Genomic DNA, 14,365 nt, shown 5'->3' on the forward strand with positions numbered 1-14,365 from the left:
ACACATGGCTGCTGGGTTAGCCCGAGCGAGACGCTGGCAAAGGCAGATTGTGTGTGTGTAGAGTGCGGCCCCTTTAAGAGGCGACGCTGCCCTACCTTTCCCTTTGTACCTGCTTTTTGAAAGCGCTTTGCAGCCCTCGCATTGGCTGGGGGAGCCACCACTTCTCCCCAGTAACTTGACCCGAGGCGCAAAGCGAATGCAACCTGAAAAGTCTGGAGCATGGCAAGGTCCCTGCCCCCAGCCTCTGACACCCAATCAGGCTGCGGGGGGAGGTCCCTGCCTCTCTAATCCTCCTCTCCCGGAGCAAAAAACTGTCTGTATTCAGCAGCAGCCGGGTAAGAAGGTGGGGGAAGCCTCTTGTTTAGTGGATCTGTGCTGTGCTTTCTCTCTTGCAATAGTGGAGGGGGCCCCCACCTCCGCTCTCCTCCCCAGAAGTAGGTGGGACCAGTTCAAGCCCCGTAGCTTAGCTCCTGCTTTCTGATGATTGTGCCATTAGAGGAATGCTCCTTCGCTCACCACCTCTTGTCATGAATTTTTTTACGTGCAATTTACAAAGGCATTGACATCATCCGGACAGCAGCCTCGGAATTAACGCAAAACAAACAACCGGAGGGACAGGTTTCTATTTCACATGTTATTTTAAAAACCAGCTACCTAGCTCAGCAGCTGTGATGTGGACAGGGATCGGATCGGGAAAGCTGGGTCTGCACTGGAGGAATTAATGGTGCCCTTATTATTTTATTTGTACTGTTTATTGGAAAGCGGTGGGTTTGGGATTTTTGTAGAGGAACAAGTGAAATGAGCAAATCCAAGAAGACGGACTGTTGCTGATTAGCCTCCATCTAGGGTAAGTCGATTGATTAACTTTGGAGACTTAATTAAAAGAATTCTAAAGCTTTGAATCGGATCTCCCCTTTTTTTGGTTTTTGATATGGGGGACAAATCTTTCAAGGTGAATTTGCTGTTTTTTTCTTTGCCCCATCCTCTCTGAAGAACTATAATTTTCTCCCTGCCCAACATGTTACAGTAAATTTTAGTTCCAGAAAACACTGTTTATTATTATTTAAAAAGAAACAATATCTGGACTCAAATATGGCAAAAAATTCTCTGGAAGGGTCTAAGGAAGACCTGAACAAAATTTCAGAAGAGGAGATGATGAGATGGAGCAAGGAAGAGCTGGTGAAAAGATTGAAGAAAGTAGAAAATGAAAAAATGAACTTAATGGTGGAACATGGCAACTTAATGAAGGATGTAAACAGGAGGCTGCAGGTTCATCTGCATGAGATCAGGGGGCTGAAGGAGGTGAATCAGAAATTACAGGACGATAATCAGGAACTGAGAGAGCTCTGCTGCTTCTTGGATGATGACCGGCAGAAAGGCAAAAAACTGTCCAGGGAATGGCAGAGGTTTGGGAGGCACACGGCCAGTGTGATGTGGAAAGAAGTTGGGATGTATCAACAGAAGCTGAAGGAGCTAGAGGCAAAGCAGGAGTCCCTCATGAGGGAGAACTTGGAGCTGAAGGAGATAGTCCTCATGTTAGATGAAGAGAGAAATGGAGCTGGCTCTAGGAGCTCTATAGACAGCCAGGCCAGTTTGACCAATTTGAATGGGAGCTCTGGCACCAGGGATGTGGGGGATGGGAGTAGCACCTCCAGCACTGGGAGCGCAGGGAGCCCAGATCATCATCATCATCACCTCCACCATCACAAACCGGTCGAGAATAAGGCTGGAGCAATAAGGAGATCTATGGATGATTTGTCTGCACCCCTTCACCACAGGAGTATCCCCAATGGTCTCAATGGTAAGTCTGTTCCCCCACTTCCTCCCTCTCTCTAGTTCTGTTTGAGGATGTGCTGTCTAGTGTTTACACAACTGGGGTGAGGTGACATGGGTTCTGTGCTTAGCTCTGCCACAGATTTCCTGTTTGAACTTGGGCAAGTCGCTTTAACCACTTTGCCTCCACTTCGCCACCTGTGTAATGGAGATGCCTGTCTTAAGGAGGCATTGTGAGGGTTAGTGCATTGACCTTTGGACATTGCATCCATCCGGAAGAGTCCCTGGGAATGCATGTTATCATTTATTATAAGGAGTAGTAATTGTATGATAATAAATACAGTAGGTGATCTTCTGAGAAATGTGAAATGCACCCTGTGCATTTCTCTGTGGTTTTATTAAACCTGTTAATCTGATAACTAATTCATAGTGGAGCTGTTCCGATGTAGTTACACTATTGTTAAATGCTCATCAGATGCATTATTAATGGACGGGGGGGGACTGTGGGATGGTCTTTTATTTTTTGTTTTAAGTCCTGGCAGGCAAATTGACTATGTGTTTTCTGAATTAAATAAACATTGATTTTTCCTGTTAGTGTTTTGTTTTATCTTAGCTGCTTGCTGGATAGTTTGATGAGCTTGATAAAAGCATAGTTGGGATGTTGGAATTATTACAGTCCTCATCTGCCAGATAATGGATAAAAGTATCACCTGTTAGCTCCATGGGGCTTTCACTGGCAGACTGTCTGAAATTGAGCAATGCCTAGTAGCTAAAGACTATGTTCAATGTTTAGGAATTAGCTTAACTCTTTTGCTTTCCCCCTCCCCCCCCCGCCCTTCCTCTTGTGAAATAATCAGAGTTCTATAACTGAAACTGTACTTATACTTGATACAACGGTGTGGTCACAATTAGAAAAATCCCAATATGGAATGATGACAGGCCTCATCCTGCTCTTCTGAGGCAGGCAAATTCCCAGTAAAGTCTATATTGAGCTGGCTGTAAAATAGTAATAATACTAATATTGATAATAATATTATTACTAGCATATCCCCGGAATGTCTTTAAAATCCAGATTTGTGGGGAAAGAAGTCTGGGATGCAAGAGAATTTCAAATTTGACAGGAAGAACTTCTAAAGGGCGCAATTCAGATGAGAAGAATCAATAGGAAGCAAACTGGGCTCATACACAACGGCTGGAGTTTCAGCTTCTTCAAACCACTTTCCACCAGAATATCCAAATCCGATTGGAATATTCTGTGATAAATGGGGTATAAACTACAGCATCCTCCTTCTCCAAGCTTAGAAACGGCAGCCTCAGCATCAACATCTTGCAACAGCAAGGGCTGAGTGGAATGTCAGAAGGGAGGAGTGGGGGAGTTGGTTCTGACTGATGTTGTCAACTTGTCATGTTCCCAATGTGAGAATGTTACACTTACAAAGGGGTAGATGTAGATCATCCCCTCCCACGGGAGAACCACAGGATGGGGGCAGATAGAGTGACTTGGCAGAGTTGCCAAGTAACTGTCCCTTAAGACTGAAGGGGTTTTAGGAGTGGCGGAGGGAGCAGAGGGCATGGCAAGGTCCTGGTGTTCTATGGGTAAGCCTCAGGGCCCCAGAGAATGTGAGTGGGACTTGAGGTCACTCTATGCTTGTCAACTGAATCCTGAAGAGTGTTATCCTTCACTAACTTGCCATGCTCCGAGTTCCCTTGCAATAGCTGCCTTTCCCCTACAATAGTTGAACACATTACATCCATTTAACTCAGAGCAGGGAATGCTGGTTTAGAGGCTGGTACTGTCCTCAGATGTTGCAGGACATACTCAGTATCTTAAAAGTAATTTGCTTCTCCCGCTACTCTACCATCTCATGAATTTGAAGCAGAATTTTAAAATGTCTTCAAAGCAGAATTGTAGATCTTATTTTATAAAGCGTTGCTGTTTGCATTTCAGATGCTTTGCCTGATGTGCATTGTGCAAAAAAAACCCCAAAACATTTTAATTCTAAATTCTTTCTTTGTGGGAGGAGGGTCACAAAGTCTTTTTGATACACTCGGTCAAGTTCCTCCTAGGTGTCACTCCACTAACTTCAACAGAGTGACACCAGGGCTGCAGATTGAAAACCACTGTTCTATGGTAACAACTACCTTTTGCAGACCCCTTAGACATTGTCAGCGGCAGCCCAGGGGTCTACGGACCACAGGTTGAAAACCACTGTGCTAGATTCTCCACTTGCCAGGGTCATTGACACAAGTTATGGCAGCTTGTGTGATAACTTGCTTAGTTTCTCACTCTGCGCTGTGCAACCACTCTCCCTGCACTACATATGCTGCCTCATCCCCTCCTTTTGATGCTGGTAGCTGGGGAAATCATGTAGCCCCTGCACATTCCATACAGTCCAAAGAACTGTAAAGGAGTGAGTGCCTTGTGGTGTAGAAGCAAGGAGACACAGCATAGATACCCTTTACTTCCAGAGGTTCTCTCAGGATATTTTGTATTGGGCAGGGTGAGGAAAGCCTGGGTTCAAGGGATACACACTCCACGGGAGAGAGCCCAATGGTTACATGTGGAACTTTGCCCTGATGGGATAAATTCAAGAAAACTTTGTGTTGAAACTCAGTTTCTATTTCTCTGAGTGGAAATAACCCACACAGAGGAGAAGGGACTATTAGGTTTGGTAGGATCTCATGTGTGTAGGGTGAGGGGCGGCCTGGGTTGGGTTTTTGTGTAGGAAGGAGCAATGTGGATTTAGGGAAAACTTTTCAGAAGTGGTGACAGGTTTAGGTTCCTCTGTTTAATGGATGCCCAACTTGAAACACTTAGGATGGTCTCTTTCGGAAATGTTGACAATGACTTTTTACCAGGAACGTGTATAGTTTCGTGTCTGCTGGTGGCCAGATATAATCTACACTCTGTAATAATCCACGACGTACGGATGCCAGTAAACCAGATCTGGTGAGTTAGGTAGGGAAGCTGTAAAATGACTTGCATTGTTATCATTCTCCGATGGCATCGGTATTCAGCAAAGGCCCTGTGCCTTTGGAAAAGGTTGTGAATACATATGCAAATACAGTCTCTTATCTGGCAACCTTTGATTGGCAGCAAGAAGTCTGGCACTGAAGCACTCTCAGTACTGTGTGCTGCAATTCTGGTAAGACTGCTGCAATGTGGAAGAGCGAGACAGGTGAACATAAAGAATGCAGAAAGTCGAGTCTGTGATTGAGCTGAGACTGAAACACTCTGCATCATGGATTCTGTCCATTTGTTCCGCTTGGTGATTCTTGTGCCATAAGCATGAGAAGGTGGAATTAAAATTTCTTTACATTTTTGGATTGATTTTTCTCCCTTGGATAAAAATAAAGGGGATAATTTGAGGGTTGATAGAGAGACATAAAAGGAGGAGAGTGGAGTTCACTTTCTTCCTCAGTGTCTTGTTGCAGAGAAGCACTGGTACTAGGTTTTAATTTTTTGTGGCACTAGGCAAAGTAAAAAATGCCCAGGCTGCCCATCCCCCAGCTACTCAGACAGAAAACAGTCCCTACGTGGTTTCTTAGCTCTAAGAGCCTAAGATAGGATGTGGAGTAAGAGTACTCAGGTTTTGTATGGGGATCATACTTTCCTATGTATTAAGCAGAATGATTTCAGTTGGATGGTAGTTTTGCAAAAGAGTCAAGCACTTGGAGGCCATTTGGCTCGTCTCTCACACGACAAATTAGATTTGAAGGAGGTCTGTACAAGAGAACAGGGTTTAAACCACAGCCTTGCCTTCCCTTTCTCCTACAAGCATATAGAAGCACAAGAACCTAATCTAGCGTCCACTGACCATCCTCCTGTTGACTTCAATGGACTGAGGATCAGACCCAAGGTGAGATGTACATGAAATGGTAGATTCTACAGGTAAATTCAGGCTAATTTTAGTAGCCATGAGAAAGAACTTTGCCCCACTTTCCCTTTTCTTACCTCCCATTGTCTTTCCTTTAAAGTGTAGCAGTTCTGCGGTGCAAGGGGATCTTAGTAGGCCTTTTATCAGAGAAGTATCCAGAGCTCAGTGACTAACTACAGACAACAGCAGTAATAATGGTAATAAAGTTAAGTGATGACCCCAAATTTACTAGAAGAGTGTATAAAATCTACCATGTCTCTGGATATTCTGTAAAAAGCCAGGTAGAAATCTGTCTGGCCTTACTGTAAATGATATTTCATATTTCTGCTTAACTGTAAGGTATGTGGGAAATTAAACTCTCAGGGACTGATCCAAAGACTGCTGAAGTCAAAGGGAGTATTTCTATTGACTTTATCAGACTCCAGATCCGACCCTTATTGCTGTTATCCACTAACAGTTGAAAGCATAAGACAGTTAGCTTCCATAGGATTTGTGTGCACATCTGGGACTCTGCACAGCTGACACTGGTGCCAGTGTAGAACAATTCTGCCTTGTCTGTGTGTGGGACTTTTCCCACCACCAGCCACTGGTGACCAATCACCAGTGTACTGCAATGGTGTAAACCACTAGTTAAGACAAGGGCAGCTGTGATTTTCACCAGTCCAGTTTAACTCTGCTTGAAACAAGGGTAAATGCAAATTGTGGCTTTTCTTTTCCACACTAGAGGTTTGTACTGGTGCAAACACACTAGCAATTGATGAATGAGATGAGGACAAAATCCCAGTGCATACAAGACTTGAGGGCTTTTCATTTTTCTCCGAAGGGCCAAATTTTGTCCTGAGAGGTTCACATTCAACTCCCGTTGAAGTTGTTTGTTCTGGGTGCCTAAGCCGCTCCTCAGTTTGTCTTGCTGTTTCCTGTGTGTCCTGCGCTTTATTCCAGTTGGCTACCAGCTCTAGCTAGGTCAACTTTCTAAAAACCCAGAGTGATCAGAAAGGTCTGTAGGAAATCTGTGCATTTGGCAATTAGGCTATTGATTAATGTCTCTGCTGTAATAATTCATCACTGCTATCCTCTTTAATGGAAGAAGAATTATCTCTGAGGACGAGGGGGTGGAAAGATCACTAGTTTTACCAATTCCCACTTGTAAATGTTCACATATTTACCTAGAGGGGACAATATATTATGTTTAACATGGTGGCAAAGAAATGTCATTTAAAGAGCTGTTCCCTGTGGGTTGGTATTGATCTTATGTGCAGCCTTACTGTACTTCTTTCTCCCTCTGTCCATTCTTTCTCCCGCTACCCATTCTCTTTAGGGCCAAAGTCCTTTGTTGTTATCGGAGTATTGCAATCGTTATATACATTTGCTAGGGTGCATTAATGAGGCCTGAGAGACCAAAAGGAGGTAGGTATAAGCAAGGTCTGGCAGAAACAAGGGATATGGATTATTTAAGGTATCTTAATGACCACCTGCCACACATTGAAGAAACAGACATTTTTCTAAAGCTCTGATGGAATCCCAAAAGTGAATTTTGACAGTAAAATTTTCTTTGGAGAGGGACTCACCTCAGACTCCGCTCTCTTGCATACTCTCTGTTTCATCCACATGAATTATATGGCAAGGGCAGTGAAATCTGGACCCAGATCTGGATCCTATTTCCACAAAAGCCTCGTTCTTTAGAATGGGCCAAACTAGAGCCCTGGATCTGAGGTTGGCTTAAACTCCAAATCTAATATGCTTATTCTAATAATATTTAGCACTTTCTCTTCAAAGTGCTGTAGAAACATTCATTTTTTGGTGCTGCTGTATTTTACATGACAATAGCTCTAGTATTGTAGAACATGAGCTACAATGCTTCATGATAACCATGGAAACTTGCCCTGGGCTGAAATTTTAAATGTAAGACCTGAGCAGAATACCTGTTTTAAAATCTTCTGTAATTTTATCCAGGTCTGTGAATAGAAGATTAAAAAATGCCCAGGTTTCAAACACTGCCACCAAGAATGTGATTTGAGTCTCCTCAGGCCACTAATTTCATTGTTCACTAATTTTGAGCGCCTCAGTTTTTGGGAGACCAGCTTGAGACACCTAACCTCTGAAAAATCAGATGTATTGAGTTCATGCCTTCCTTTTAGACTTGCACTGGGAGTTATGGGTACTTCTAAAAATCAGGCCATCGATGTTTAAGCTGGGTCCCCCAAATTGGTGTCATCTTTAGAAATTTGCATCCATTGCCTAGCATCTCTCAACTCTTTCTCCTTCACTCTCATTAATAATTTTGGCCTCTCTTCCAAAGAGACCTTTCACTGTTATGAGATGTCCCCTAGGAGGGAAAACTCCCTATTGATTAAAAGGCAATTTTCTATGGCTCTTGATGGAATTATCCACTTACACCTGTCAAAAGCAATCAAAATAAGGGATGTAAACTATGTTTGTTGCAATGTAAATGATTTGGTTCCTCTGGAGTCGTTTGATCAGATAAAGCAGAGGATCGAATTAAACGGCGATCTAATGAAGCGACAGGTACAGTAACTCAAAATGCAGTCCTGCCATGCCCAGTGAATGGGGAATGTGGGGGGCATGACCATTAAAACAGGCTGAGATTTAGTAGAGATGTCACTGTGGTTTAGCAGGTAATAGTGGGCCTGTTTAAGGCGAAGGGATAATTATGCCTTTGTGGCAATGAGGGCTGGGGAATGCGTGGCCTAAGTGTCTGGTGTCTTCCATACCTTTGGATTAATGCCCTAGGAGGCACTGGGCAGAGCTCAGTGACCAACAGCTCCTGCTACCAGTGAGAAGGTGTAACCAATGCTCTCCTGCTGGTGAGCAGTGAGACGGTGTGGCGCTCATGACTCTGCCCACACCGCCCTCAGATTCACCTCCTCTGGGGCCTATTATTGCTGTCTCAGCTTCCCAGGGCATCTTTCTGCTTTAGGCCTGCCTCGGGTGCAGGTGCTCTGGAGGGCAGTAGGAAAGGAGAAAAGGGCTAGGAGCCAATGGGCTTAAATCGACACAACCATTTCCAATACACTTTCCAAGCAGCAGAATAAGAGACATTAGCAGATTAAAAACCAGTGTAAAATAGCATTAAAGCTGTGACTCAAGGAAAGCCAGTTCATGCTTGAACTCCATCCTCACTCATGGGCAATCTGTCCTTCACTCATCTCATTGCAAAGCATATGACATTGCTGACCTTGGCAGTACTGGGGTGACTTAGCGCCAGAATTCACAGCCGCAGCTTTTACCTGTATGGGTTGTATAGCTTTGTGTTCTCATTTGCATGGTTATTTTTAAAGATGCCTTTTGTCTGGGAGTTGGAATTTATCATGCCCTGTCTCAAAATGTCACCATCTCCTTGTGGTTAACTTGCTGCAATTCATGAAACACTTGGCTGCCAGAAGTAGTTATGTGCAGCCGTTCCACTGCCTGTGTAATGGACAGAAAATTGTAAGCAGCGCTGCTAGGCACTCGCACACTAACATGTCCACCACGAGGAGGTTGACCCATTTCCACAAATAGATAACTACTGGCAGGAAAAGAAGCATTGTCTCAGAGAATCTGCCTTTCCGTTGCCTACTGACTTGTGAAGTAAGAAGAAGGTTAACTCCGTCTCCCGCATCAGCAATCATGCCAGCACGTGACTCTCCATAGTAACAGAAGCATCGTTGCTCATGTACATTTGTAAATCGCTCCTTCATCTGACAGAGGCTTAAAACAGCAGCAATTCCATTTTTCTAATGAGCGCTTTTATTTGTGAATGGGATGCATGGTGTACAGCACTCAGAAATGATCTCTGGGTAGCTCTGTATATATAGGCATTTTTGAAGCACTTACCACTGAGGTATCGGAGTGCTGCATTGCACGCTATATATGACACCTTTGTTGTCTTGTCCATCTGCACCATTTGGGCCAGGTTGCAATTGGCTTTTGTGCACAGAGACCACAGAAAAAGAGGGGCCCCCTAGCTTATATTGCCCTTGCAAGAGCTGATCACAATAACAGGGACTGCTTGGCCCTTGCTCCCCCTGGAGAGCAAATCACCTGTCCCCTCCTCCGCACAGGTTCAAGGAGTGGTGCTGGGCACCTAGAAGAGCAACTGGCTAGTGCACAGTGTGTACATGTGGGGGAGAGTGCCTCCCTGAGGCATTGTGCTCCCCCTACATTGTAACACCCAGTCTAGCTGTATATGAACAGGAGTGATATTCAACATCCTCATTGAAACCAGATGTCCCATCATCCAATGCAGCTTTTAAATGCTGTTCTAGTCCCTATCGGGGCACTCCTTAGGATAATTGAGGCCTGTTCCGGATCTCACAAACCCTTACTCATCAGCATTGATTCACTGGCCTGTACTCCTCTCTGTACCAGCTCGGTCTGTTGTGCTCTGAGGTGACTTCAACCTGGGAGAGGGTAACCAGTAGTGCTGGTTCTCTACTAGGGAACGCAGCCTTCGGAGCCATAGGAGCCCAGCTACAGGAAACTGCCAGTCAGCACAGCCCCCTCCCCCGTCAACAGCCACTTTAGTGGTGCCAAATTTTCAGCTTGCTTGGGCAGTTTTGATTACTATGGGCTCCAGTCTCCCTCATGGTAAGCTCCAGTCAGGGACCACAATCGCATGATGCTAGGCACTGCACACCAACAGAACAAAAAAGATGGTCCCTGCCTCAAAGCACTTACAATCTAAGACTAAGACAAGAGACAACAGGTGGATACAGCCTTTCTGCCTCCAGAGAGCCAGTGGCCTAGTCAAAGCTATCCTAAACCAGGGATGAATTTAGCGGATTGGTTTCAGTGGGGTTCTCATGAGCATGCCAGTTTGCAGGCTCCTCCGTAATGTATGAGCCGTTCATTAGACCTGTTGGCTTTCGTTAGGGGATTGCTTGTGTCACATTAGTGTCGTGGGTTTCTCTTCACATGACCTTATGAATTTGGGAATAATAGCGGCGATTGGAGGGGTTGTGGGCTCAGGTGCACGGGTCAGGTGCACACTGAAGATCAAACAGTAGAAGGGTGATAGTCTAGCAATCTTATGTTATAGTGTCAACCCAGCCCTGCCTGCAGGGCCTGCTCAAGCAAATCTGCGACACCCTGCAAAACTAGTCAGTTGCCCTCTCTACCCCCTGCAGTAAGGCTCAAGACAGTGTGTTGATCTCCTTTCTTCTCCTGCACCTGCCCCAAACCGCTCTGCTATGCCGCTGGGGATCTGCTCTCACAATAGGGAAACAGAACTTAAGTGTTTATGGAGGAAACTAGGGGATTAGTGGATGGAGGAGGGGCGGGGGAGCCTGCATGAGCCCAGCTAGGCTCACAATAAAGGGGGAAGGACTTCTGGGTTTCCCAGGAGGCTCAAGTTATCACCACCATGGAGTCAAAATAAGGCTGCTCCTGCTTCACATCGCTTGGACTAGAGCTGGAGAAGTAGGCACCATACCATTGTTTCAACCGGTCCCTGGTGAGGTGGGCCCTACCCTGCTTGTGGGCTTGGTGCATCCCGATATAAGAAAATTAGGTTGTATTGTGTGGTAAGCGTGCTGCTCCGTGCAGTAAGCTGCAGGACTGATGTTGCCTCGAGCTGTCACTAAGGAATGATTCTATCAAAAGAAAAGGGAGAGGATAAAGAGGACAAGTCAAAGCAGATCAATAAAAACAAACAACTATTTAAAAAAATTAGGTAATCCTTGTGGCATTTCCAATCCCTGAAGCTCAATATTTCTATGGAAACCATTGTAGCAAAAAGTTTACTGTCAGTATCCTTATCTGATATCTTTCTGCTGGTTGGAGTTACCAAAGTTTTCTAACCAGAGTCCTCAGAAATCTAAGCTGATATCAGGTATTACAAATATAAGGTTGCACCCTGCATTCCTTGCTTTGACTTGACCATTAAGTGTCAGACATGCACTAGAAGACTCGCATCTGTCTTTCACGTGCAATTTCTTACTATGATATGTCCTGTGTTCTATGACCTTAGTTATCATTGATTATGTCCTGTCCCATGAACACCTCTCCTGTCATTACCCACTCCTTATATTGGTACGTCTACACTGCTCACTCCTTATGGCAGTGTGTAGAGTACATATACTACACACACTCCAGAATGGGTGCAAACAGCAGTGTAGAAGGTGAAGCATTGTTTAGGTGAATAGAGACTCGCCTGAACCCTTAGGGTATGTACCCTACACAGCTCTCTTCATGCCCATAAAGTGCCTCCCCCATCTACACTGTTATTGTTAGTAGTGTAGCAAAGTACAACCCGCTGGCCAACACCCTGAGAGCCCAGGGCTACGAGGTCCAGATACACGCCCTGATCGTGGGAGCCCTGGACTCGTGGGACCACCACAATGAGCTGGTACTGAGAGTGTGCGGAGTCGGTCGACGCTACGCCCGGTTCATGAGACAACTTATGGTGTCCGACACCATCAGGTGGTCCAGAGACATTTATATGGAACACATCACAGGACACCGTCAATACCACATTGAGTAATCAAGACCGCAGACCCGGGAAATAACCCACTTCCTTCCCTGACGAGCCAAGGGACGCACCCCACCCATGTACTTATTCACTACACCGATACTGACTTGGACTCTTAATACATTCCATGGGTGGTGTACCCGAGCCCACTTATCCACTGACGCTCTAAAAACTCCCGCACCCCACTCTGGGTCTATGCTGGTTATGTGATATGTATGTATCTCTTCATCCTTGTAACCAATACCTGTAATCCCTCATAACTCAAGCCTGATCCCAGATGTACAGTACCTTCCCTCTTAACGTGTGTATATTTAATTTTAAACATTAACTTTAATAAAATTTTTAAACTTGCTGCCTCACTGCTGCTGGAATCTTTCCCTGCAGGAGGGAATGGCTTCCAGCTGTGCGGAAAAGCTCTGGCAGGGGAGAGGCAACAGGGTAAGGCAGCTGCCGAAGCCTTTCGTCGCTGTCTCCCCCTCCCAGAGCCTTTCACCAACACGTGTAGTTACACACCGCAGTGTGGATGTAGCCTGCTTTTCACTGTGGCATGTAGCTACATGTTTAACATCAGACGATTCCAGAGCAGAAGGCATGTCACCCAGCTTACTATTCGGGATTTGCTTTTTGCAGATGCTGCTGCATTCGTTTCTAATTCACCCGATGAATTGCAGGTTGTAAGGAACAAGTTTTCTGATGCATGCACCAAGTTTGGCGTGGTAATCAGTATCAAGAAAACAGTTTTCCTGTCAGAAGGTACCAGCATTCCACCTAAAATCTAAGTCAATAATGAAGCTTTGAATAACGTGGGTCACTTCTGCTATCTTGGCTCAATTTTTACCAGCTCACTTAACCTTGATAGGGAACTCAATGCAAGAATTGGCAAAGCTTCTGTCACTTTTGGCAAATGTACTTCACGTGTTTGGAACAACAAGTTGCTAATCCTGAACACAGAGGATCAGGCTTGTGTCCTTAATACTCTTCTTTACGTTTTGAAAGCTGGGTTAAGGACTCCAAGCAGAGGTGGAGATTGAAGAGTTTCCACCTCTGATGTCTTAGAAAAATCCTTGGAGTTGCTTGCGATCAGTGGATCACTAATACCAAGATCCTTGGGCGAACTGGCCTAAAGTATATGCAGACTACACTGGACGTTCGCAGGCTTTGCTGGTTGGGACACCTGGAGCGCATGCCTCGAGATCATCTACTGAAGGCTGTGCTCTATGGCCAATGCAAGAATCGCCTACGGTGCAGAGGAAGGCCAAATCTCCGATACAGTGAGACGGTCAAGCAAAGTCTCAAGAAATTCAGCATTCCCATTGACAACTGGGAAAATTGTGCCCACAATTGCTCAGTTTGGAGAAGCCAGGTTAAGGCTGGTGCAGTCACTGTGGAGAGCCACCAGAGAGCTCAGGCTGAGGCCTGCAGGTGAGCCAGGAAGCAGAGTATGCTTCAGCCTCCATCTGGCGAGTGAAGCGGTAGCCACTGTGGAAAGGTTTGCTGCTCACGCATCAGGCTCTTTTCCCATATCCTTGCTAAGCACCACCGATGGACTGACTTTGTGTCTCCTTTTATCTGTCAAGATGCTGGACGACCAAGAGTACCGACATGTGCCTGAAATGCCAGTGCCAGTAGTGCGCAGTATAGACCTAGCCTTTATGTGCAATGGGAACGTTCTCCAGTTCCTTAATGAATGGCCAGGAGTTTGAGCCACATCTTCTTATTAAAGGGGTTTATTTATTTTCAATAGCTGTGTTGATTCTTTCACTGACTTTCCCCCTCCACCCCACATTTAGCATGATGTATGTTTCCTGTGGATCCATTTTCAGTGTAGTAACGTTCCCACATTTTATGTTGGAACACCTTTTCTTAATTTTTGGCAAGTAGATGCCTACGCTGTCAACAGGGTAACGGGGCCAGAAGTAATCCTTTTCAGATGCGCAATCATTTTAGCTCTTGACAGAGTTATAAAGAAAATGGTATTTTACGTATAATCTTAAGGCATTTTTCTGATAACAACAACTATACCTAGCTCTTATATAGTGCTTTTCATCAATAGATCTTAAAGCACTTGAGACAGTAGTGTTCTTTTGTCTTCCTGGTTGCTCTTTCTTCTCCCTCTTTTTGGTGCTTGCATTTGTAGAATCAGTCTCGTATTTGTAAATTTCCCAGAAGCTAAATACAAGGTTGATCTATGCTTTGGATCTGCAGAGCTCTTAATCCTTTCCCATTGAGTTTAAAGCTTGTT

At 45.0% G+C, this 14,365-nt stretch overlaps 1 protein-coding gene across 2 annotated transcripts in view; it reads left to right on the forward strand.

Annotated features, from left to right (window-relative positions):
* The first annotated feature begins 314 nt into the window (after positions 1 to 314).
* The window catches only part of CCDC85C (coiled-coil domain containing 85C), a 150,703-nt gene continuing 136,652 nt past the window's right edge, over positions 315 to 14,365 (forward strand). For both annotated transcript variants that reach the window (XM_034767997.1, XM_034767998.1), the window contains exon 1: positions 315 to 1,801. In XM_034767997.1, coding sequence (XP_034623888.1) covers positions 1,093 to 1,801 — 709 coding nt within the window. In that variant the 5' untranslated portion in view covers positions 315 to 1,092. The remainder of the gene's footprint in view (positions 1,802 to 14,365) is intronic.

This window comes from Trachemys scripta, chromosome 4 (assembly GCF_013100865.1).
Source record: "Trachemys scripta elegans isolate TJP31775 chromosome 4, CAS_Tse_1.0, whole genome shotgun sequence".
Taxonomy (NCBI): domain Eukaryota; kingdom Metazoa; phylum Chordata; order Testudines; family Emydidae; genus Trachemys; species Trachemys scripta.